Source organism: Dipodomys merriami, unplaced genomic scaffold (genome assembly GCF_024711535.1).
Source record: "Dipodomys merriami isolate MVZ:Mamm:240054 unplaced genomic scaffold, mDipMer1.0.p SCAF_345, whole genome shotgun sequence".
Classification (NCBI taxonomy): Eukaryota; Metazoa; Chordata; class Mammalia; order Rodentia; family Heteromyidae; genus Dipodomys; species Dipodomys merriami.
In genome coordinates this window covers 232,800-260,538 of record NW_027204993.1, presented here as the reverse complement: position 1 = coordinate 260,538, position 27,739 = coordinate 232,800, and the positions used below count along the sequence as shown (strand labels likewise).

Below are 27,739 nucleotides of genomic sequence, written 5' to 3'. Positions count from 1 at the left end.
TAGCTAAGATATGGAACCAACCCAGATGCCCCTCAGTAGATGAATGGATCAAGAAAATGTGGTATATATACACAATGGAATTCTATGCCTCCATCAGAAAGAATGACATTTCCCCATTTGTTAGGAAATGGAAAGGTTTGGAAAAAATTATATTAAGTGAAGTAAGCCAGGCCCAAAGAAGCATATGTCCCATGGTTTCCCTTATTTGCAATATCTAGTATAGGTATGAGTCAAGCCGAAAAGGTCAGATAATGTGATGCTAGGAAAATGAACCCTTAAATATGTATTTTAATGTTTTCGTTTCTTTCATGCATGTATTTCTAATGCATTTATAAGATTATTTCTTTGTTGCTTTGTATGTCCCTCCCCCACAGTGTAACCCCCGTTTTCACTATATTTGATGTCAGTATAACATGTGGAGTAGATGGGGACAAACAAGTCGTTTAAGGATTCAGGTGGACCTGTTGCAACAATGAGAAGTACAAAATGTCATGTCAAAACCAGCTTTACAATGCCGGTGTGGGGGGGGGGGAGGGGGGTATAATTGGGTGGGGGGAGGGGGGTAAAATTGGGTGGGGGGAGGGGGGAGGCGGGGAAGGGAAGTGAAGGGTAAACAAAGGAGGAGGCTGCAATGCTTGGTAAGAAATGTATCCATTATCCTGCCCATGTAATTGTAGCCCCTTTGTACAGTATGTTCTCAAATAAAATAAAATACAATTTAAAAAAAAAATGGTTCATTGAAGAAATGAAAATAAGAAATTCAAATGTTTATGTAAATTAATATAAATGAACACAAAAAAATACCAGGTCCTCTGGAACACTGCGGAAAATTCATAACTTTGAGTGCCCACATCAACAAATGGAGGAAATCTTAACTCAATACTCCATTGATGCACTTCAACGTGTTTGAAAATGGGAACTAGTCAAACTCAAAACCAATACAGAGAGAAATAGTAAAATTATATCAGAAATAAATGAATTTCAGATTTAAAATTACATCAAAAACAACAAAACAAAAATTGGTTCCTTGAAAAAAATGCATTATTTATATTTATATTACATTAATTCAGCACCCTGAGGAGTTTCTTTGGTTTAGAAAGGAAATCCATATCATTTAGGTCAACACCAGTAATTGAACCAAAACTTGAAAGTGGTATTTGATTAATCCCAAGGTTTCAGTGAATCATTATAAAAGAAAAGAAATTATTTGTCAAGACATAAATAAGACAAAATCCTGAGAAGAAAACAGCCATCTGGAAGAGAAATTGTGATTACAATTGATTAATGCAGAAATTTAGAGTATAATTTGATCTTCCTACCAAGCTCTCAAATGCTTTTTGTGTTTACACATCTCCCAAAGGCACAGAAGCTGGAGAAGGGCAGGGCAGGACTCAGGCTAACTCAGAATGGAAACATAGAAGTATTGGCATACCCCAGGTGCCCGTGGCTCAAGCTTGTAATCCTAGTTACTCAGGAGGCTGAGATCTGAGGATCGCGGTTCAAAGCCAGGCCGGGCAGGAAAGTCCACGAGACCCTTATCTCCAATAAACCACTAGAAAACCGGAAGTGGTGCTGTTGCTCAAGCGGTAGAGTATTCACCTTGAGCTGAAGAGTGCAGGGACAGCGCCTAAACCCAGAGTTCAAGCCCCACGACTGACCAAAAAAATAAATAAATATTGGTAAAGAAGCAATGCTGACTGACCTGTCATTTCTGCTGAGTCTCTTGGGCGTCATGGGAGATGGGGATCAGCTCCCCCCAAGATATTCAAGTAATAACATTTGCCTATAATGTACAGCAACCTCCTGTGTACTTTAGGTCATCTCTAGTGTACTTATGAAATATGTAATGACAACATAAATGCTGTGTATACAACAGTTGTAATGTATAAGGGAAAATGACAGAAGAAAATCTCCTAATTTAGGGCTGGGAAGGTGGCTCAGTGGTAGAGCGCTCGCCTTGCATGCCTGAGGCCCTGGGTTCGATTCCTCAGCACCACATAAGCAAAAAGAAAAAAGCCGGAAGTGGCTCTGTGACTCAAGTGGTAGAGTGCTAGCCTTGAGCTGAAGAGCTGAGGGACCATGCCCAGCCCCAGAGCTCAGGCCTCACGACTGGACCCAAAAAAAAATCTCCTAATTTAATAGAGATGAATTCTTTCCCACAATATTTTCAGTCTTTAGTTGGATGAATGTAGCTTCTCACTTCTTATTTTCCAGAAGCATTCTATTTATTTCATGTTGGCACGATATGGACTTTACTAATGTTTTGCATCTGTCTTTCCAATTTCACTGAGAATGAAGGTTTAAATTGAACTCTGACAGGTTCTTTCTCAGGAAACACAATCTCATTAAGGGCTAAAAATCCATTTACAGAAAATTCCATCTATAAATTCTTAAACTTCAATCATGGGCATATATACACAGTAGTAATTTTTGTTTTCTTTCTTATTCTTCTCTTTCTCATTAGTAGCAACAGTAGTAGTAGTAGTAATAGTAGTAATAGTGCTAGTCCTGGATCTTGGATTCAGGGCCTCATAACTAACTGTACCTGTGCATTTTTGCTCAAGCTAGTGTGCTACCATTGGGATCAGACCTTCACTTCCAGCTTTAGGTGATGGTTCATTGCAGCTAAAAGTCTTATGGACTCTGTTGCACAGGTTGGCTTTGTAGTATGAGCAATACTCATATCTCAGCCTCCTGAGTAGCTAGGATCATAGATATGAGCTACTGACTTATAGCCTAGTATCCTTATGCATTTGAATTTCTGCAGTTGGTGTCAATTTCTTGGGTGAATCAAGGTGAAATGCTTAGCATCTAGTATATTAATATGAATATTAACTTTCGGAAGCAGTGTTTTTTCAATTATTTGTGAAAATATATTATAATCGTTTGTAACCTTACAGCAATCTATACCTCTTGTCTGGAAATATTGAGGGGGGACCTGGGGATGTGGTTGGCTCAAGTAATAAAGTGCTACCTATCAAATTTAAAGCCCTGGGTTCAAATCTTAGTACAAAAATGCTGAAACGTGCTGAAATAAATGATCCAACCATTGATGCATTTAGAATTGAATCCTGGTTCAGGTTGATAAATAAGGTTCTATGCACTCCCTTAAGCTCCCCCAAATAGAAGAAGACTACCCTACAAGAAAGGTAAAGAAAATAAAACCAGTAAAAAAAAAAAAAGGAGTAATAAACAACAAAAGACTTCTAGTTTCCATTTATTGTACAAATGTACCAGTGATAGACACTAGACCTCATGTTGAAAATGAACTGTGTAATACATGAGGGAGACGGGAGGTAAAAACTTGGAGAAAGCAAAGGAAGGGGTGACATTGTTCAAAAAGAAATGTACCCTCTACCTGATTTTTGTGACAATAACCTCTCTATATATCACTTTTACAATAAAAAAATTAAATGAAAAATGATGTATAATATGCATATATAGTTATATGCAAGTATGTGCTAATGTATAAGATGAAATAAAAAGGAAAGAACAACACATTGGAACCAAACATTGAATAATGATCTAGTTTAGTTTCTGCATTTGCATAACCAATTTTGCCAGCACCATTTGTTGAAGAGGCTCTTTTTCTTTCAACCTGTGCTTTTATATCACATTTTAGGTGGCTATAAGTTTGGGAGTTCATATCTGGGTCTTCTATTCTATTCCATTGGTCCTATTTTTGTTCAAGTACCAAGCTTTTTTTTTTACTATGATTTCATAATATTGTTTGAAGTTTGGTATAGATATCCCTCCAACACTATTCTTCCCCTGGTATGGATTGATTTTGCCTGTAAGGGTCTTTTGTTATTCCAAATGTATTTGTGGATTGCTTTTTCTATTTCATTGAAGAAAGTTATCTGGATTTTGTGGGTACTGCATGGATTTGTAAACTGCTTTGTGCAATATAGTAGAGTCAATTCAAATTGTACCAAATACCTTAATGTAAAGCCAGATACCATGAAAATATTATAGGAAGTGGTAGGAGAAACACTAGGGCTCTTAAACATGGGTCAAAACTTCTTAAGTAAAGATCCAGAATCACAGAAAAAAATCAAAGAAAGACTGTATAAATTGGACTGAATCAAATTGAAAAGTTTCTGCATGATAAAGGACACAGATAGCAATATTTATAGAAAATTCACAGAATGGAGAGGAGGTTTGCCAGGCAAACATCAGACAAGACCCTAATACCCAAAATATATTTGGAGCTCAAAAAAACTAAACCTCCCAAAAACATATCATCAAAGAAACAACAATCGAAAAAATAAATGGACTAAAGACTAAAAGAGAGACATATCAGAAGAAGAATGGGCAATAAACACATGAAGAGACATACGACATCTATGGCTATACAAGACATTAAATGAAAATAATCCTAAGATTCTAACTCACCCCAGTTACAATGGTCATTATCAAGGAAACAAACAAGAAAAAAGGCTGGAGGGGAAGTGGCCAAAAAGGAACACAACTATCCTGTAATTTCATTAACTACTCTGGAAAGCTGGATGGAGGTTCCTCAAAAGAGCTTTCTTATGACCTATCAATCCTACTCCTGGGCATTTATATGCTTGACCACAAACCAGACCACACTAAAGCCACAAGCACAATCATATTCATGCAGCCTTATTCCCATAGCCAGCTTCTATAATCAACCCAGATGTCCCTCAGTGGAAGAAGGGATCTAAAAATATTGTATACATACACAATGGAATTCTATGCATCTATCAGGAATGATTTCCTACCATTCATAAGTAGGAGAAAAATTAGGGAAGAGGTAAAACGTTTGACAAGAAATATACTTATTACCGTATAACCCCTCTGTACATCACCTTGACAATAAAAATAAAAAGTGGAATGCTTGGAAAAATAATGTTAAGTGAAGTAAGCCAGACCCAAATAAATACAGGTTGCTTGATTTCCTTCATTTGTGGTAACTGTATATGCCTAAGAATCTACAAGTAAGCTCACTGGATGAAAAAGGGAAAATATATATACTGGGGCATCCTAAATTATACAGATCTCTATTTATTCACACACAGTGAGACCAAAAGAGAATATGCTCAGGGGAGGATCACATAGATGAAATAGCTATGTGGATCTTACAATATAAAATAATAGTTATCAAAATGAACTTCAGGAAGATGAGAGAAATGGTTTTTTTGTTCCTGTTGTTTTGTTTGTTTTCCTTCATTGTTGTTTATGTTTTAATTCCCTTTATCTTGTTTGTTAGTGTGTTTGAGAAGGTAAGGAGGACACAGAATTGGTGGGACAAATGTTGAGCCCATGGCTCAAGCCTGTAATCCTAGCTACTCAGGAGGCTGAGATCTGAGCATCTTGGTTCAAGCCAGCCCAGCAGGAAAGTCTGTGAGACTCTTATCTCCAATAAATCACTAGAAAACCGAAGTGGCGCTGTAGCTCAAGTGGTAGAGCATTCTCCTTGAGCTGAAGAGCTGAGGGACAGTGCCAAAGCCCAGAGTTCAAGCCCCACGACCGATAAAAAAAGTGTTGAACAATACAACAGTGATGCTCACTATACCGTATTTTGATAATGAACATACCATTAGTGGGTGGGGATGGAAGGGAAAAACTGGGAGGGTGTGAGGGAAGTGGTGACATTTTGTAAAAATTCGTACTCTTTCTCTGGCATATGTAACCAAAACCCTTCTGGGGTTTTGATAAGTGAATTTTGATAAGTGAATTTTAAACAGATATAATATCAACTAATTATTTTATTATTAAGAATATTATTATAGAATTCTTTTTTTCTTTCTCTGTGAAGGTCTGGGGCATAGTACCTACACAAAGCCTCATGCTCTATTTTAGCTCTTTGCTCAAGGTTTCCACTCTACATTTTGGTCTATTTCTCCACTTCAAGTCTTTTTGTGGTTAATTAGAGATGTGTCTCAGGGCTATGCACTAATGGATCATGCCCATAGTCTTAGCTACTCAAGAGTCTGAGTTCTGATGTTAATGATTCAAAGTGAGCCCCAACAGGAAAGTCCATAAGACTCTATTTTCCAATCAATCACCAAAACATTATAAATGGAGCTGTGACACACGTGGGAGAGTACCAGTTTTGAGTGAAAAATCACAGGGATAGTGCACAGGTCCTGAGTTCAAGCCCCTGGACTGGCCCCCCAAACCAAAATTCTCATGAACTTTTCTGTTGGGGCTGGCTTTGAGCCAAGATCTTCAGTTCTCAGTCTCCTGAGTAGGTGGGGTTACAGATGTGACATGCCATATCTAGATATATCTTCATATACTTTATCTGTACATTAAGAAACATTTTAGCTGACACATACATGAATGATGTTTTCACTTGACTTCATAAAAATGTCCTCTAAAAATATCACCAAATTACAGACTGAATGTTTGGAAAACAAAAGAAGAGAAAAATGACGCCTTTCAAATACAAGGGGTAATAATGATATTCTTGTATTCCAAAATTTTGTACTAGTATTGATCAGCGTTTTATCAAAGCCTGGGGAGAGAATACTATTTCACTATGTTCCTCTCCAAGTGATTACTTTCTATTCAGTCTGAGGAGAAGTCCAAGGAGGTATAAATTTCAATATCATAGGATAAGCATATTTTCTGAGAATATATTTCCTGTGTCATTGATTCCTGGAAATCCCTTCAGTGAACCCAAGCTGATGACATCAAATTCTATTGATTTGACTATTTATAGCACCAAGAGTGATTTATAAGATTTAGCAAACTTCTGATTAAAAACTGTGTTAATTTGGGATTAACACAGGAATATTTGAAAGAGATGGATAATTTGTTACAGCATATCATTTTAGAAACAGTTTTCCTTCCTCACCAGATTCCAATCATGTATAATCCTTCTGACCTGGATGTTTTATTCATTCGACACATGTTTATTAAAAACTAACTCTGGAAGAATGTTTATTGGAGAAAAAGTAAATGAATGATTTTCAATACTTGCTTTTAGGACCTTGCTGGAGTCTGAGGATTGTTTAAGACTTATCTCTCTCTTTCTCTTTCTCTCTTTCTCTCTCTCCATCTCTATATCTTTCTCTCTGGCTTTCTCCATTTCTGTCTCTTTATTTCTCTTTGTCTCCATCTGTGTCTGTCTCTCTGTTGTGTCTCATATTTCTTTAGCTCTCTGTACTCCTGTCTCTGTCTGCCTGCCCCATCTGTCTCATCACTGTCTCTGTCTTTTTCTGCCACTCTATTTATTTTTTTTATCTGTCCCTCTTTCTGTCTCATCTCCATGTCTCTCTGCCCCTCTGTCTGTGTCTCCCTATTCTTCTCAGTGTGTCTTCATCTCTGTCTCCCTCTTCTTCTGTCTTTGTCTCTGTCTTTTTGTCTCTATCTCTGTGCTTCTATCTCTCTACTCCATATCTACCTCTTTGTTTGTCTTTACATGTTTCTCTGTCTCTCTCCACTGTCTTTGTCTCTCTTTCATTACCTCTCCCTCTCTCAAACACACACACACACACACACACACACACACACACACACAGATACACACACAAATACACAGAAACAACAGACAGACACATCACACACACACACACACACACACACACACACAACGTTATTCCTTACTCCCCCGTGAGAAAGTATCCCTTTGACTTGCCCAGGGCTGGATCAGTCCTGGTTGCTTGAGACCTGGATTCTCTTCTTCCACAGGACAGGTGGTAAGACTCAATCAAAGGACAATAGGGATGTGGAGGCACATCCGGACTGCTGCACCAAGGGCTATGATTTGGGACAAGAATTGGTGGGATTTCCTTTTCTCTGTAAAAGAAAAAAACAGAATTTGAACCCAAATTCCAATGTATTTAATGCATTGGAAATGTTATTGATGGTTCCATTAGAATGGACATGTATGTCCATACCAAAGGAACAGAGATTTTTCTGCTGGTGGGCAGACTTTTACATCACTGGAAGCATTTGTGTAAACATTAATGAAATCCCGTGATTCATACACAGCCATATCTTTATCCAAAATAAAACTCCTTGGTAATCCATCTTTCTCTCTTGATTTAAGCACCAATGAAGACATGGAAACAGCTTCACCTTGGCAATTCTCTGGGTTTTTTTTTTTTTGCCCAGAAAAGCAGCACCATGGAAAAATGTAGTAGCCAGAGGTCTTAATGAAGACCATCAGCCTTTACATTCAATAAATATTTAAATGCTCAATTTTTTATACTTCTCATGTGAATCGTATTCAAAATAGTAATAACTATGATAGATATGATTTATTCAGCAGATCACATCACATAGGAAGGACGCAAACCAATAATACTTTCTTTACCTCCTAAGGAAAAGTTGTGTGGTTTCCATATGATATTTTGTAGCATTTTTCTCTGACTCATCTTCATAGTCTCTGTTTTCTGTATTTTCTGAGGTTGTCCTCCAAAATATGTGTGGTTTGGATGTGGGAGTACTGACTGTGTATCTGTCAAATTCAATGTCAGTCTCTACTTTTTCCCAAGCTTGCATCCAATGAATAGGAGTATACCAAGCCACGGCCTAAATAAAGATGCTTTATCAATACCAAATACAGTTAGAGTTATGTAATTTTGAGTGATATTGATGTTGTAAAATAATTTTTAAATTATTGGTGAATGCTACTCATGCAAAGCATGCGTGGTTATTCCCCAACCAAGGTAGGCTCCATGGAGTAATGTACATGTCATGCCAGTCTATTCTGTCACACCAAGGGAAAGTTAGAGTGAAAATATAAAGTCAAAAAGTAGGAATGAGTTACACAAACCATTTTCTAGTATACTTAATTTTGTAATGAATAAAGTATAGTCATTTTAAATTAAGATTTTGAAGCTTCTCTATTAGAATCCTAGTTTTATGTTAAATAGCCAGTCCTTAGTATAAGGCAGGATAGGGATAGATGATGGCTGGTGATCCACTAACAGTGCTCAGCAGCTCAGGAGAAGGTAAGGTTCTGTGTAGGGAATGAGTGTGTGAACATACCAATGTTATATAAGTGACACCAGTGAAAGACCAATGGTCCCCAAGCACCAGAACTCATTTTCTTTGGAGAAGCCTTGCTCTTTCTTCAATATACTTTCCTTTGGTTTGTGTCTTTTTCCTTTTGGCTCCTAAGTCTATTCTTTTTCTTGAATCAAACCTCATAATGGATAAGTTGGCCCATTGTGGCTCTGCTCTGAACCTTGTTAAAAATTAGGTTCTGTCTTTCTCTTCTCTACCTCTTCCTCCCTTCGTCTCTCCTATGTCTTTCACACCTCTTTCCTTTTCTCTCCCCCCCCCCTTTCTCTGTCTCTGTCTTCTATCTTCTTCTTATTCTACCTTCCTAATCCTCAATTCTAAGAGATAAATTAAGGGGAGTGCTAGGATCTTGGACAGTAACAAGTATATCTTTACAGAAAGAGCTCCATAATTATTTGAGAAATAGAGGTCTATATATAGCACTTTTATTATTCTGTCAAATCTCACAACTAAAACCTCTCATATAATTTGGAATTTGTAGTATCTTCTTGAAAATATGGAATATCAAAATTACTACTGCCAAATGGTATTTCCTTGGCACTTTGACATTGGGAAGTGAGTATTGATGATGTGCCTGAGTGTTAAGGCATCAAATGATGAGTCTACCAAACATTTTCAAAATGGAAAAGAAGAGGAAAAAAGTAAAGAGAACTTGCCATTCTACAAAGAGTTTTGTAAAGAATCAGATACTTACTTCACCTTTCGAGTTGCACAAGATTGTTGTACAATCTGGACTTGATTTGAACTTGTTTTGTTCTTTCCAAAGAAAGTCCGATGGTGGCTGGTGCTTTGCTTTTGATGCTGCTGCCCATACCTTTCAAAAAGCATTACGTTAAGTTAAAAATGCTATTAGGGGTCAGCCTAGCTCTGTAATGACATAAAGTTGTGATGATTTGGTATTTCTGAGAAAACATCTTAATCCAATTTATTTATGCATTTTCATTTTTAGACATAAAGGCATCTCATTAGGTTGCTCATTTGGTCTCAATAATCTTTCTTCCTCAGCCTCGTGAGCATCTGAGACTACAGCTGTGCACCACCATTATAACCTTCAGATGAGTTTTTTAAATATACTGATTTTATGATGTATTAGGTCAAGCCATGGAACAGCAAACAGCCACTGTGTAAGATTGCTAATAAAATGTACAAGATATATCTGGAGATAACACTCCATCAACTCACTAATTGATCTCTGATAAAATAATCCCTTTACTTCTCTCTTTAAAATATTTTCAGCTTACTTTTTGGAATTTTACTTTAATACTAAAATGACCAAAGCAAAAGATACCATATATCTAAATGAGGAAATCTTCAAGCATTAAATTATGAGCATTAATTTACTTCCACAAGATAAAAAAGTACCAACAATTCTACCAGCACAAAGTACAATAAAATTGCATCTTATGGACAGACCAACAAGTGATGAGTCTTTATGAGCTAAACTATATGCTGAGTGTGTAAATGAATTGAAGTGAGATTCTGTCATCTTATTTTAAATATTTATAACTCTTACTGTTACTGTGGAATTGGCTGGAAGTGAGATATTTGGAAGAAATTTGTAAGAAGAAATCGATTCCCCATTCATATTTTGCAGAAGCGTATAATCTCCAATCTGCAGTTCTTTGTCAAAGGAAGAGTTAACAATTCTCACAAATAAACCTCTGATGTTGACTTCCTCTATTTTAATTTCATCAAGAAAGCTATAATATGAAACATAGAGATGAATATGAACAGAGTGAATATTAAGATTATTCATAGTTGTAAAGTTCGTTTTTCCACATAACGACTTGTACATCTCATTGTTGCAATGGATCCACCTGTATCCCTATTTAAATTTTTTGTTTTTTCCCTTCCCCTCCACAAATTATACCAATCTCAAATACAGTGAAAGCAGGGGTTATACCATGGGGGAGGAACATACAAAGAAACAAAGAAATAATCTTATAAATGTGTTAGAAACAATCACCTGAAAGAAAACATTTGAATACACAACTTTGGTGGGGAGGGAGGAGGACTAGGTGAAGGGGTGGAGGGAGGTTGGGAAGGAATGGGAAGGGGAATCAAAGAAGGATGCTACAATGCTTGATAAGAAATGTACTCATTATCTTGCCCATGTAATTGTAACCCCTCTGTACAGTATTTTCACAATAAAAATAAAATAAAATAAAAAGAGTAGGATTTTACAAATCAATCCTGGTTTAAAAAAATACACAGGGACATGATACATTTTACAGTCACACAGTGAGACCAAAGGAGACTGTTCATAGGAGTGGATCACAAAGTCTCAATAAGTATGTGCATCGGATCATATAAAATGATATTTTATGAAATGGACTCCAAGAAATGGAAACAAGAGTGTATCTTGTTGTTGCTGCTGCTATTTTTGTTGTCTTTTCCTTTTGTCTTATTTGTTACTTTATTTGTATTTGGGAGGGCTAGGGGGCACAGAAAAGGCGGGACAAAGGATGAACCAATGCAGCAGTGGTACTCACTATACACTATGTTGAAAATGAACTCTACAACTTGTGGGTGGGAACGGGAGGGAAAGACTGGGAGAGCATGAGGGACAGGGTGACACTGTTCCAAAAAAAGGCACTCATTACCTGACTTATGTATCTGCAATGACTCTGTACATCACCTCTACAATAACAATAAAATATATTTTAAAAAGATTATTAATAGTTCTGATTCAAATAATTATGGAAAGTGGGACCATGGATCATACCTGATACACTTTGAATTTCGGTTGATAAACTTAGCATACTCTAGCAATTAGGCTACTCGTTTACAAAACTCCATTTCCCACAGAATAATTTACAACCCACTAGTGGAAATCATAATGGAGTTTGCAACCAGCATCTTAAAAGTATTTCTAACAATAATAACAATCTATTTTACTTGATACTGGGCATCTGACTAATAATGCCCGAATCTCTTTATCCCTCTTTATGTCTGTATCTCTTTCTTATGTTTCCAAAAAAAATTATGCACAGTTCCAAAATCAAAAATGCTAAAAAAAAATCACCTAAGAAATGAAAATTATTTCTAGCCATATTTAATTTACTTTAAGAAAGTGGAAGATTTTAGGAAGGGAATAGATTTTTCTAGAATATACAATTTATAATATTCCATCAAATTTAGGAAAATATTAAGAGTCATTTATCCTTCTATAGAAAAAAAAATAAGTATTCACAGAAACAATTACCCCATCACAAACATATCTCTATTCATTTCCCTGTGTCTGCGTGCCTCAGAAAAAAACTCTTGATTCCATTTTTGTTTTACAAACATATTTTCAGTGGATATAGAATTCTTTTGGGCTCTACCATTTGAGTCATATGTCCACTTCTAGCTTTTTGGTGGTTAGTGGAGAGAGTCTCATGAACTTCTGTACATAGCTTGGGTTTGAATCTTAATCCCTAGAACTCAGTCTCATGAGTAGCTATTTACAGGCATGAGCCACTAGTACTGGCAGCTATAGAATTCTTTGGTGAGTTTTCCTTCCTCAGAATTTTACAGGTTTTGGTATAATATTTTTTTGCATTTTTTCTAATAAGTTTGCTATCTTCACCACATATTTCTTCCTTTGCTTTAAATAGTCTCTTTTATCTCACTCATGATGCTTTAAAAGATGCTAACTAATATTGATTCTGTTATGCTATGGAATAACTTTATTCAAATTTCCTGTGTTTGGTCTGGTTGTGATTCTTAGATTTGCACATTTGTGGACATTGAATTTGAAATAATTGGCTATCATAGATATATCATATAGTATGACATAGATATTTCATAAATCAGGACAATAGCTAATAATTTGAAGATATCAAATATTTCCCTCTCTCAAATAATTCCAGTTATACTAGGCAACTTTACCTCCTACTAAAGCTAATAATAAAGCTGTTTTATTTCTTCTTACTTTTTCTGTAAAAGTAGTTAGTACATATTTTATTTCTTCATGTTTTTTAAATATTTTCATCCATAAGGACTTCAGTGTTACTCTCATCTGTTTTATTTGTTTTGTTTAATATGTATTCATAGACATACATATTTATACATACTAATAAAATAATGAATTAAGCATAGAACCTCAAAATTGTTAAGCGAGTGGTGTCATGACCCCAACTCTTTTCCATTCAATATTTTTGGAGATCAAATTCTGATTATCTTTTTTTTTCTGAGATAGTCTTGTGACTCTTTCTCATCTACATACTGACTCTAGGCTCCTTAGGCCCTAATTTTCCTGTGATTAAGCCACAGAATTGCTTAAGCTCAAACAAGGATATTCCTAGCTAAAAGTCTCTGACATAACAAGTGTGGGATAAAATGTCTTGCTTTTTCAATGCAGGCCTGTCATGACAGAGTAGTTTCATACTAAACTCTAACATGAAAGTTAAGCCTCACAATGGTGAGTTTATCCTGCATGTTGAGCTACCAATGTTTTCGAATCAGTGCTGCCTGTTTAACCATTTGGTTGTGACATTAGCTCACTTACCTCCAAAAACAGGATTGGAACTACAAACTATTTCCTACTGCTCTCTGTCACTTTTCTGTTTTTCTGAGCTTTTCTATTGCCTTTTTGCCAGTTGATGATTCTCAGTGCTATTTAATTCTTTCTCTCAGGGATTATGGTCTCTCTTTCATTTCCCTGACTCTTCTCATTCTCAGAGTCACATGGGGGAAACTTGTAACATATTGCCCAATCTTGTGTATATTTTTCATAGAAAACACATTTCTATATATCCTGTGTGATGTTTCCTGTAATATGTTGAACACACAAATATTTTTCCTTAACTACTATTGCTAAAATCTTTACCAATTCTATGTCTATTTAGACCTTTATATTTTCTTATCTGTTATAATTCTGAATCCTTGGGGGTGATATAGAGGTGGCACAGATTTTACTCCATTCTATAAGCTGTCTTGTCAGTTTATTTACTATTTCCTTCATGTTGTAAAGGCTTTTTAGTTTGATCAACCCTATTTATCCTCACTCTTATTGTTAGAGCTATTGAAATTCTATCTAGTAAGTTATTGATTATACTATAGCAGTATTTTGAAGGTGATTTTTCTGTACTTTTCAACAAAACTATCAAATTTTCAGATTTTATATTACGTACTTATATTGACTTTGAATTGATCTTAATATAAGGAAAGACACAGGGATCCAGATTCAGTATTGTACACACGGATATTCAGTTTTCCCATTCATTTTTAAGCTTTTTATTTTAAAGATGATGTACACAGGGTTATAGTTATGTAAGTCAAATAGTGAGTATGTTTGGTTTTGAACATGTCACCCTTTCACTCACTCCCAACAACATTCTTTTTTTGTGGGGGGAGGGTCCAGTCGTGGAGCCTGAACTCTGGGCCTGGATGCTGTCCTTCAGCTCTTCAGCTCAAGGCTAGCGCTCTACCACTTGAGCCACAGCACCACTTCCGGCTTTTTTCTTTTTGCTTATGTTGTGTGGAGGAATTGAACTCAGGGCCTCATGCATGCAAGGCAAACGCTGTACCACTGAGCCACATTCCCAGCCCCCCATCAACATTCTTGAAGAGGCTTCTGTGCTTCCAACATGTGTATTAGGCAACTTTATGTAAAAGCAAATTGCTTCATCTCTGTGAATTTATTTCCATTGGTCTTTGTAGTTGTTCTCATACCATTCCCATACTGTTTTGTCACTATAACTCTGTAGTTTAATTTAAAATCTTGTATTGTGACACCTCTAGTATTATTTAGCTATTCTGAGTCTTTTATATTTCTATATTGAATCTACAAATAGCTTTTGTTAATCCATGAGTATGTGTGATCTTTCCAGTTCCTAGAGTCTTCTTCAATTTCCTTTTGTAAGATTTTATAGTGTCTACTATGTAGGTCTTTCACCTCCATGGTCAAGTATTTCCTAGATATTGGGGGATTCTGAATGGATTTTTTCTGATTAATTTATACTGTTTGATTTACCATATATTTGTAATAAGAGAGAAATAATATTGTTATATTTTCATACCTTCACTCCATTGCTTATTGAACAAATTCACCGTCCATATCATATTCCCTTTCCTCCCCAAATACTTGCCCATTTTCAAACAGCTTTTTGGTAGGTTTCACTAATATAAAATATATTTTATTAAATTGTATATATTTAATGATATATAATTATCCACATAAATTATATTGCATTTAGTCATAATAATATAGTTAGTCATGATTATTTTACAATTATTACAATTGCAAAAGTACAGGAAGCAGGCCCTGAGTTCAAGTCCAGGACCCATAAATAGAAAAAAAAATATTAAGGCAAGCTCAGATAAAAGATAGAATAACAATGCTGAGAGCAAATTACATCTTCAGGGAGGATGCACAGAACACAGAATACATAGCTGTGTAAATACAATAGTAAAAGATATTTTTCTTAGTTAAATTTATATTTAAGTGTGTCTAGACAAAAGTAACAATGGAGAATAGAATTTATATCAAACAGAAAAATCTGTGAAATCAATCACAGATGTTCACACCTATAATACTAGCTTCTTGGAAGAGGTAGAATGGGAGGATGGTGGTTCAAATCCACCATGGACAAAAAGTTTATGAGACTTCATCTCCACCAGTGAAAAGCTGGGCACAGAGGTGTCTTTCTATCACCCCAAATATGAAGCAAATATAATTATGAGAGCTCTCTGTCTAGACCTGCCTACACAAAAGCTGAGAATTTATTTTAAAAACAAGGTGAAAAAGGTCTGGAGATGTGACTTAAGTAGTTGAGTGCCTGACTAACAATCAAAAGGGCCTAAACTCAAATATCAGTGTCTCCAAAAAGAAAATAATATAAATTGACAAATTTCAGGAAAAGAGGAACAGACACATCAATTGAAATTTTATTATACTATATATGAAGTGGCAAATATCACCTGAAGTTAGGCTGTCATATGTGCAAGATGTATCATTTAAACCCCAAAGAAAGTATAAAATAGCAGTTTTAGTTAATTGACCAGGAGTAAAATATAATTATTAATAGGTACTACTTAATGCAAAAGGAAATAGATGGCAGAGAGATTTGAATAACAACAATACTGAAAAAGGAAACTAGGAAAATGGGGACTTAATTCTAATCCTATTAATAATTAATAATACATGTAAATGGATTAAATACACAATTTAAGGCAGAGATAATCAGACTAGCAAACAGAACAGGTCTTCTGTATAAATTTGCATGACATATAAATCCCGGAGTTTGAAAGGAAAGGATGAAAAAACATTCACCATACTAACACCAGTTTAAAGAAAAATCTGTAGAAGATTTTACATCAAAGAATATTATCAGGGATAAGTAAAGTCCTTTAATTATGCTGAAAAGATCAAATCAATAGGAGGTTATAATATTCCTAAGAGTTGCAAATAATACTGAAGCTACAAACAACACACAACAAAACTGATTGAACTTCAAGGGAGAAATCAATAAATCTACCATGGTAGCAGATTTGAATTCCATTTGTTCAATAAATGATACAGAAAAATACACAGAGGAGTTCTGGGAAGATGGCGGAGGAGAAACTGGAGGCTAAACAAACTCTCACATAGAAAGCAGTTTTGGTGTTCCAGTGAACAGTCCTAAACCAGATAATCACACCAAGTGTGCCATCACAGGACACAGAATTAGGCCAGAGAGGGGAAAATCCAGGCAAGGAGACAGCTCTGAGCACTTACCAGCAGCAGTGGTGGCCATAGCCGCCATACCTGTAACACAGAGAGTCCGGGGACAAAGGTGCCAGATGTGGCAGGTGAACAGATTCTATTCAACACCAGCAAGAACTGACAAGGAGCAGACATCATCATCCTGCAGTTTGCAGACCAGAAACAACCCAGGAACGAAGACTCCAGTGTGAGTAGAAGCCTGACATCCTCACTCCTTCTCAGAGAGCAGAGGAGAGAAGGCCACCAGCCCCCCCCCCCCCACTACCGGGGATCTCCATCCTTGATACTGACAAAGGCCTGGCTGAACAGCTAGCTCCAACTCAGGCCTTGGAAGAAAACTAGAGTCATTTAGCAGGTCACAGGAACCTAAGCTGACCTGCCAGGCTCAGCTCCACCCAGGGAAAAGTCACCCAGCCTGGACTTCCAGCCCCAGGAGTGGCTGTCTTCACTGGGTAAACAGAGCCAGAAGCTACCCCTCCCTACAGCAGCCTTGACAATCAATTGAAATTCAGTAAACATAAACCCTGAGAATGGCTCCAGGAAGGGCTCTATGAGTGCCTCAGAAGCTAGCCCCTCAGGGAAAAGCTACTGTTTGCTGAAAGGCCTCAAGGCAACCCAGAACCTAGCCTCATCTCGGCATCTCCAAACTAGAGGAAGCAGCCATCTCCCTCTTTTGTGATAGTCAAAGCAGATCTCCTCCCATTGAACTAGCCTGGGAGGAGGATCACAAAATCCTGGGTAAAGCAGAGCATTTTTCTGCCGGTTCAAACAAACTGATGTAAGAAACCAACCAAGCCACAGGAAAATCAAACACCACAAGCAGACCAGAGACTCCAACAAGAGACTGGTTACAGACACAAGGGAGATACAGGATCTTCCCATCCCCCCCAAAAAAATCAAAGAACTCCTTTTTTGTACCTTTTATAAAAATTTTTTTCTCTAAAACTTTTTAATTTTTAATTTTTGCCTTTTTTACTTTTTAAAAAAATTGTTTTCTATTAACTTTTTTTCTTCATCTTGTAATTTTTATTTTAGGGATATATTGTGTATGCTTGTTACTTTCCTTTTTTTCTTTTTTTAAATTGTTTTTGTTTAGCTCTACAAAAATTTTGATCCTTTTTTTCTTTCTTTCTCATTCTTTTCATCTTTTCTCCTTTCGTTCTTTGTGTGACTTAATTGCTGTACTGCTAATCCTCAGATGTACCCATAGTGGATTTTAGACATTATTCTCCATTGTGTACACACTCAATCCAGAAATTTATTACTCAATTCAAAACCTCTTAGACTTAAATTCCTTAATAGCAGTATTACCTCTTTATACCTATAAAATATTTTAAGCATTTTTATTTTTAAGTTTTTCATGTCTCCCTTCTAGCTCTCCCTTCTCTCATTCAATCCACGTTCTTCTCTGAATTTTTCGTTGTTAGTTTTCATAATAATTAAGTGTTCCACTTTTTAATTTTTACTTTTCTATTTTTTCTTGTCTTTTTTTCCTCTTTCTTATTTTTTGTTCTCTCTCTACTTTCATTCTATACAACATATTTCCCGTTTTCAGATTAGGACTTAGTTAACTGTCCCTCTGCCTTTCCACATCCCTCTATTCCTATTTTTAACCCACATCTCTCCTTAAATCTAATAATTTCTGGTTTGCAAATTCTTCTTTAAGGTTTGCAGCCCATTAATACATAGTTGTTTGATGTTGAATAGATATATCTGTTGAACTAGATTGTATCTGCAGACTTTTGACTGTGCAACTAGTCTTTGGTTGATGCTTGCCCTAAGATAGTGTTCTAGCATAAACTGGTGCTACTTTTATCCCAAATGGTCAGAAAAAGATTAAAAAAAAACACAAGAAAAATGGCAAGCCCGGGTATCTCAACTCCCACTCATGATTATCAGGGGTCAGAACAGATAATGAATAATCCAGGGGAGAGTTCCCAAAACCTCTACAAACACTACTGGTAAACATGATAAATGAAAGATTGAAAACCTGCAAAGGACTCTGTATGAGCATGATAGGGAGAGAGAGGAGGCAAACAAAAGGATAATACAGGAATATCATGAGCGTGAGGAAGCTACTCAAATATTGATACAGGAATTGCATGAGCAGCTTGAGAACACTCAAAGAAAAATAAAGGAATGGCGTGAGCAGGCTGAGATCAGTCAAAGAGAACTACAGGAATTGCTTGAATGTGAGGAAGCTAATCAAAGAGTAATACAGGAATCAAGAGAGCAGGATGAGAATACACAAAGATCACTAAAGGCATTCATGGAATCCATTAACAGAGAGCTGAAAGAAGACAGGGAGACCACAAAAGGAATGCTGAATGGAACCCAACAGAAGGAATGGGAGTCCAAGGAAATCATAACCAATCAACTAATTGACTTGAGAATACACACTGAACACCATTTTAAGGAAGTAAAGAAGTTCATACAAGATCTAAAACAAAGCTCCAACAAAGAATTTGAAGCCATCAAAGCTGACCAATTAGAAGGAAAAGAAATAAAAAACAAAGTAGAAAATCTTGACTGTAGGTTAGACCACGCAGAAGAATGTCAGGGATTGAAGACAGCCTAGATATTATAGAGAAAGAACATACTACCATCCAAGACAAGTCCAAGAAATATGATAGATCTATTCAACACTTGGAAGACACCATCAGAAGGCCTACTCTGAGGATAATGGGTGTAGAGGAGCACCTACAAACAGAAGTTAATGGTCTAGGAAATTTGTTTCAGAGGATCCTAGCAGAGAACATGCAAAAAGATAGGCCTATTCAGATACAAGAAGCTTTAGAACTCCAAATAGACCAGACCAGAACAGGATATCCTGCCAACAGGTTATAATTCGCACAGGCTCTATTCAGACCAAGGAAAACATCTTTAAAGCTGTCAAGGAAAAAAGATCAATCATCTATAAAGGGAAACGAATTAGAATCACCTCAGATTTTTCAGCAGAGACAATCAAAGCAAGAAGAGCCTGGAATGATGTATGCCATGCCCTAAAGACAAACAACTATGAACCAAGAATACTGTACCCAGCTAAACTCTCCTTCATAACCGAAGGTCAAATAAAAACCTTCCATAGCAAAGAAAAATTGAAACAATATATCTCCACCACACCAGCCCTACAAAGGATTCTTAAAGATCTCCTACACATAGAAAACGAACAAGACCAAAATAAACGCCAAGAAACCACACCCAAACTGAGAATCCAAGAACCATAGGAAGAAGCCATTTGCCACAGCACCCAAGAAGATGGATAAAATGGCAGGAACTCCCAAATACTTCTCAGTCCTATCTCTCAACTTTAACGGACTTAACTCTCCAATTAAGTGACAGAGACTGTCTAGTTGGATTAAAAAGCAAGATTCTTCTATTTGCTGCCTTCAAGAGTCACATCTTGCCCATAAAAACAAACACATTTTGAAAGTGAAAGGCTGGAAAAAATCTGTCAAGCAAACGCCCCCATAAACAGGCGGCAGTTGCAATCCTAATCTCAGGTAAAATAGACTTCAAATTAAAATGTGTGAGAAGAGATAAGGAAGGTCACTACATACTAATTAAGGAAATCTCTCTTTCAGGAGGATATTACAATTCTAAATATCTATTTGCCAAATATCTGAGCACCCAAATTTATCGAAGAAACACTACTTTCCCTCAAATGCCACATAGATTATAGATCAAAGACATTAATTGTTGCGGACTTTATTTTTTTTTTAATTTTTTTGGTTATGTGGTGCTGAGGAATCGAACCCAGTGCCTCAGGCATGCAAGGCAAGCACTCTACCACTGAGCCACCTTCCCAGCCCTAGTTGGGGACTTTAACACACCACGTTCCCCACTAGATAGATCAACTCGGCAAAAACTCAACAGAGAAACCCCAGATCGAAACAACTGCATAGATCAACTAGATTTAACAGACATCTACCTAATATTTCAACCAGTAGCATCAGAATACACGTTTTTCTCAGCAGCACATGGAACATTTTCTAAAATAGACCACATTTTAGGCCACAAAGCAAATTTGTCCAAATTCAGAAACATTGAACTTATACCTTGCATTCTCTCAGACCACAAGGGAAGAAAATTAGATTTCAACACCAAAAGCCACCAAAGAATTTCCTGTAACACATGGAGACTCAACAACACACTGCTGAATCATGAGTGGGTCATGGAAGAGATTAGAAAGGAAATTCAAATGTTCATGATATTCAACAAAAATGAACACACAAATTATCAGCTCTTCTGGGACACAGCAAAGGCAGTACTCAGAGGCAAGTTTATAGCTCTGAGTTCCTACATCAACAAATTGGAGAGATCTGAGACCCACAATTTAACGAGGCATCTGAACCTCCTTGAAAAAGAGTAGCAAGATAAACCCTAATCCAGTAGATGGAAATAAATAATTAAAATTAAATCAGAATTAAATGAATTAGAATCCAAAAAACCAAAGAAAGAATCAACAAAACAATGAGTTGGTTCTTCGAAAAAATTAACAAAACTGACAGATCCTAAGCAAATCTTCTCAGAAAAAGACGAGAATCCACCAAAACAAATAAACTCAGAGATGAGAATGGAAACATCACCACAGAAACAACTGAGATTCAGAGCATTATAAGGGAATACTTCTCAAACCTTTATGCTAATAAGTTTGAGAACTTGGCAGAAATGGACCTTTTCCTAGCAAATATTGACATGCCAAAACGAATCCTAGATGATTTAAACCATCTTACCAGGCTCATATCAAGCAATGAAATAGAAACAGCAATAAGAGACCTCTCATATAAGAAAAGCCCAGGACCAGATGGTTTTACAGCGGAATTCTACAAGGCCTTCAAAGCAGATCTCACACCAATACTACTCCAACTCTTAAATGAAATTGAAAGAGAACGTTCACTACCAAACTCATTCTAGGAAGCCATCATTACCCTCATCCCAAAACCAGGCAGGGACTCATCAAAGAAAGAGAACTATAGACCCATTTCTTTGATGAATATTGATGCAAAACTTCTCAACAAAATTTTGGCCAATCGATTTCAACAATTCATCCAAAAAATAATACACCACGATCAAACAGGATTCATTTCAGTGATGCAAAGCTGATTCAATATACGCAAATCAATTAATATAATTCATCACATCAACAGGAGCAAGGATAAGAACCACATGGTTATCTCAATAGATGCAGAAAAAGCATTTGACAAGATCCAACACCCCTTTATGATGAAAGTTTTGGAAAAATTAGGAAACCATGGAACACTCCTCAATACAATAAAGGCAAACCTCCAGCCAGATTATACTTAATGGTGAAAAACTAAAGCCATTTCCTCTTAACTCAGGAATGAGACAAGGATGTCCACTCTCTCCACTTTTCTTCAATCTAGTATTAGAATGCCTAGCTACTGCAATAAGAAAAGATGCAAACATAAAAGAGATCCAAATAGGGAAGAAGAAATAAAATTCTCCCTCTTTGCAGATAACATGATCTTATATTTAAAGAATCCAGCAGATTCCACTCTCAAATTACTCAAGCTGATCCAAAACTTTAGCAAAGTAGCAGGATATAAATTAACCCTCAATAATCAATTGCTTTTCTGTATGCCAACAATGAGAAAAGTGTGGCTGAAATTAGGAAAGCAACTCCATTTGTAATAGTCCCATAAAAAATAAAATACCTAGGAATTAACTTAACCAAAGAAGTGAAGGACCTCTATGATGAAAACTTTAAAAACTTGAAAAAGGAATTCAAAACAGCACTTAGGAAGTGGCAAAAACTCCCATGTTCCTGGATTGGAAAGATCAACATCATGAAAATGGCAATACTTCCCAAGGCTATCTACAAATTCAATGCGATATCTATCAAAATTCCAACTCATTCTTCAAGGAAATAGAAGAGGCAATCCAAACATTCATATGGAACAATAAAAGTCCCCGAATAGCAAAAATGATGCTCAACAGAAAAAACAGTGCTGTAGGAATATCAATACCAAATCTCAAACTTTACTACAAAGCCATAGTAATCAAAACAACTTGGTACTGACACAAGAACAGACCTCAGGACCAATGGAATAGAATTGAAAACCCAGAAATGAACCTAAAGACCTATAGCCATCTAATCTTCCATAAGGGAGCTAAAACAATAGAATGGAAGAAAGACAGCCTCTTCAGTAAATGGTGCTGGCAAAATTTGTTAACTACTTGTAGAAAACTAAAGCTAGATCCTTATATATCACCCTGCACCAGAATCAACTCCAAATGGCTCAAAGACCTTGGAGTCAAACAGACACTCTGAAAACATTACAGGATGGAATAGGAGAAACCTTAGGTCTCCTTGACACAAGCCGAATTTTTCTTAATAGAGACCCAGAAACACAACAAATAAAAGAAACGATAGACAAATGGGGCTGCACGAAATTGCGGAGCTTCTGCATGGCAAAGGACATAGCTAGCAAGATCAATAGAAAGCCCACAGATTGGGAGAAGATCTTCACTAGCCATACAACGGACAAGGGTCTCATATCTAAAATATACTTGGAACCCTAAAAATTAAATCCCCCAACAACACATACTCAAAGGAACAACTGCCCAATAAATAAGTGGGCTAAAGACTTAAAGAGAAACTTCTCTGAAGAAAGAAAGATGGCTAATAGACACATGAAGAAATGCTCAACTTCCCTAGACATAAAAGAATTGCAAATCAAAACAACATTGAGATATCACCTCACCCCAGTTAGAATGGCTAAAATCAAGAACGCTAATAACAACAGATACTGGAGGGGATGTGGACAGAAGGGAATTTTACTTCATTGTTTGTGGGAGTCTAAAGTTGTTGAACCACTTTGGAAAGAAGTATGGAGGTTCCTCAAAAGACTCCACATGGAGCTTTGCTATGATCCAGCAATCCCACTTTTGGGGATTTACCCAAATATTCACAAACAAGACCACACTAAAGCTTCCAGCACGACTATGTTTATTGCAGCATTATTTACTATAGCTAAAATATGGAACCAACCCAGATGTCCCTCAGTAAATGAATGGATCAAGAAAATGTGGTATATTTACACAATAGAATTCTATGCCTCCATCAGAAAAAATGACACCTCCCCATTTGTTAGGAAATGGAAAGGCTTTGAAAAAATTATATTAAGTAAAGTAAGCCAGGCCCAAAGAAACATAGGTCCCATGGTTTCCCTTATTTGCAATAACTAGTAAATGTCTGAGTCAAGCAGAAAAGGTCAGATTAGTTGATGTTAGGGATATGAACCTAAGATATGTACTCAAATGTTTTTTTTTTTCTTTCATGCGATTGTTTCTAACACATTTATATGATTATTTCTTTGTTGCTTTGTATGTCCCTCCCCTATGGTATAACCCCTGTTTTCATTGTATTTGATGTCGGTATAATTTGTGGAGGTGAAGGAGAAAAACAAACCGTTTAAATAGGGATACAAGTGGACCCATTGCAACAAGGAGATGTACAAGTCGTTATGTTGATAAACGAACTTTACAACTTTGGTGGGGGGGGAGGATTTGGTGGGGGGAAGGGAGAATTGGCAGGGATGGGAAGGGGAAACAAAGGAGGAGGCTATAATGCTTGACAAGAAATGTACTCATTATCTTTCCCATGTAATTGTAACCCCTCTGTTCAGTAGTTTCACAATAAAAAAAGAAAAGAAAAATAAACAGAAAATAAAGCAGAGAATTCTTCATGGTACAATCATCCAGCATAGAAATTTTGAATCATTTCATTCAACAACAGCAAAATACACATTTTTTTGTAGGACACCCAGAAATTTCGCCCAAACAATATCATGAGTATAAAATGTGCTTTGAAGAAGTTGTTAGCACACATATATAATCCTAAAATGTAGGAAGCAAATGCAGGAACATTACATGTGTGAGGCTAGCCTACTCAGCAGATAGAGATAACATTTAAAAATTTAAAAAAGCTCTTTTCTTAAAACACAAGTACCAGTAAATTTAAAAGAATTCAGGTCATACCAAGAAAATTCATTAATCAAATTGAAAATAACAATGGATGTAATAATGACAAGATATTTGAATAATCATCATACTAGATATTCAGTACAGTATTTGGGTATAAACATTTCCAAATTCACCATGGATAAAAAAACAAAACAATTTGAACTAAGTACGAATGCATTTCAAATTATATAGGATGAGATAACTGAGAGATAACAGCAAGTATTTACACCAAAAGAGAGAAGAGTATCAATTCACTTATCTTGCCTTTTATCTTAATAAAATTGAAAAACAGAAACAAATGAAATAAGCTGCAGGTCCTGAATATATGTAACAATTCAATGAAATAAAGGCAAGCAAACAAAATTAGAAGAGATGAACGAAAAAAAATAAAAAGCTCTGAATCAGTGAGAAATCTATAGTAAGGTCCACCTGGAAGAGAGAGAAGGGTACAAATAACAAATCAGAAGCAAAAGGAAAGGGACACTACTACAGATGCTACTGAATTTAATTGGTGGTAAAGTACTAATGGATTTCAAACTGAGAAGGCTCACCTTTACTATGCAGGTGCTCTACACTTAACCTGCACCCCAGAATTTTCCTTTAGTAATTTTACTTCCTATATAAATGGGATCATAGACATCTTCCTTTATGATTGACTTGTTTGTTGAGATGTAGTCTTGCAAACATTCCCCTTGGCTACCCTTGAACCATGATACTTCTAAACTCTACCTCCTTAGTAATGGGATTACAGTTACATACCATCACATCGAATACCTGTATTTATTTAAAATAGAATTTATCGTTGAAAAGTCTTTCTACAAAAAAAAATCTAGGATCAGGTCGCTTCTCTGATCAACTCTATAAAATACTTCCGTGAAAATATCATACTTCCTAGGAAAACACTTCTGGGTAATGAAAGAAGAAAATACATTTCATCTCATTCCGTAAGGTAAGCATTACCCTTCTGTAAACCACAAAAATATATTACAAGAAAAGAAGACTATAAGAGTAATATTCTTCACAAACTTATCAGGAAAATTTGAAACAAAATTCTAGAAGAGGCTGTATTTGACTAATGATCATCAGATATCAGTCACCTGAGGAGCTACAGTTATATACATGAGTCATTAGTGAGCAGTTTTTGACTCAAAAATAAAACTGATAAACAATATGATCAAATATGATTCATTCCAGGAATGAAAGATTGCTTAAAGATTAAAAAGGCATGGATACATAAAGAAGCATGAACAAACCTCAGCATCCATATGTAATATTCATTTTCCTAAAATATATGTTCTGCGTATCAGTTTTGTCCCTCCAAGAAAAAAACTTTTCATCATCCAATGCCTCTAGAAAGGTCTAAATTCTTCATCATGAGCTCAAGATTTGCTGTCACTTTGATATGCCTACTATATGTCTCTTTTCACTTCTTGATGAAGCTACCTTGTAACAATTCTTTGTATCTAACCTTGTTTCTTCTGGCTCCCTTACTTTCTGCTGCCCTTTGCTCTATGGAAGATGATTCTCAGCCCTGCCTGTGCCTTACAACAACCGTAATATTAACAAAGAACACAATAAATCCACAAAGTATCTGATTATGGCTCAAGTAGCCTGAGGTGATGTGAAGAATGGTGAAATGATGTGGAGAATGATGAAAGGGATGACATTGATCATGATGCTTTAAGTTCATGAATTGACATTGCTTATTAAAAGATTAAAAGTTAGAATATGATAAAAATCAGTAGTACAACTAGGTTTTTAGCTGCATATTCACTATAGCCAACTAATGGAAGCAGCTCAGATGCCATTCAATGGATGAATGGTTTAAGATTCACACACACACACACACACACACACACACACACACACACATGCACATACAGATGCTGGATGGGGTTGGGAAGCATGAGGGAAAATGATGGAAGAGATGACATTGATCAAGACTTACTGTACACACAAACTGACATTGAATTATAACCCATTTGTACAACCATTTAATGATAATAATAATAAAGATAAATTAAAATATTTAATTGTACAACTACTTAAAGATAATAAAATCCCTAAAATATAAAAAGTTATTGGTCCTTCTCCAGGTGACGTTATTAAACGATAGCAAAGAGGAATTTATTCTTTTAAGTCTACTATAAATGTTATTCTAAAAAAAAAAGTCCCAGAATAACCCCAGCAGGAAGCAAACTCCCTTTTTAACCTTGGTGACTTAACCATTGTTAAGTACCTCAAACCTCACCTAAACACCTTCCTTGAACTGACTGAAAATATTTAAAATCATGATCCCATACGTTCTAATACTTTTGCCTAAAACAAGTCACCATTTTAACATAGTAGGTGTGAATGAAGCTACCTGGTATAATTCTTTTTATCTTTACTTTAAAATCATGTTTGGAAATGGTTACAAACACATTTATTTTCTCTGTTTAAATTATAATGCCAATTGGATATGAGAGATAGATTTTAACAAACCTAGCATTAAGGTGGGAAGATGGCTCAGTGCTAGAGTGGTTTTCTTGCATGCATAAGGCACTGGGTTGAATTCCTCAGCACCATATAAGCAGAAAAGCTAGAAGTGGTGCTGTGGCTCAAGTGGTAGAGCCCTAGCCTTTAGCTGAAGAGCTGAGGGACAGTGTCCATGCCCAGAGTTCAAGCCCCATGACCGACCAAAAAAAAAATCTAACATTAGGAGAAGAAAAAACAAACTTCTTACCTGATAATTAAGTGTGAATGCTAAATTCATTAAGCTATCTCACACCTTTCATCAATGTGTTTTGTTTGTAATATGTCACAGTATGTGTGTGTGTGTGTGTGTGTGTGTGTGTGTCTGTGCGTGTGTGTATGTCATGGTGTCATGGTGCTTTAATTTGAGGCCTAGATGATGTCTTTTAGATTTTGTACTTGATTGGCACCATAGGACTCAAACTATTACTCCACTTCCAAATCTTTGGTGTTTAACTGGACGTAAGAGTCTCAGGGACTTGCCTGCCTTGGCAGGCTTTGAACCATGATCCTCAGATATCAGTCTTCTGGTCGAGCTAGGAT

At 36.2% G+C, this 27,739-nt stretch overlaps 1 protein-coding gene across 1 annotated transcript in view; it reads right to left on the bottom strand.

The window, feature by feature from the left end:
• The window catches only part of LOC138803636 (lamin tail domain-containing protein 1-like), a 75,257-nt gene that overhangs the window by 21,421 nt on the left and 26,097 nt on the right, over positions 1-27,739 (bottom strand). The window contains exons 5-8 of the mRNA XM_069987677.1: positions 10,517-10,703; positions 9,698-9,817; positions 8,291-8,508; positions 7,610-7,770 (exon numbers count right to left, since the gene is read on the bottom strand). Of these exons, the coding sequence (XP_069843778.1) occupies positions 7,610-7,770; positions 8,291-8,508; positions 9,698-9,817; positions 10,517-10,703 (686 nt within the window). The remainder of the gene's footprint in view (positions 1-7,609; positions 7,771-8,290; positions 8,509-9,697; positions 9,818-10,516; positions 10,704-27,739) is intronic.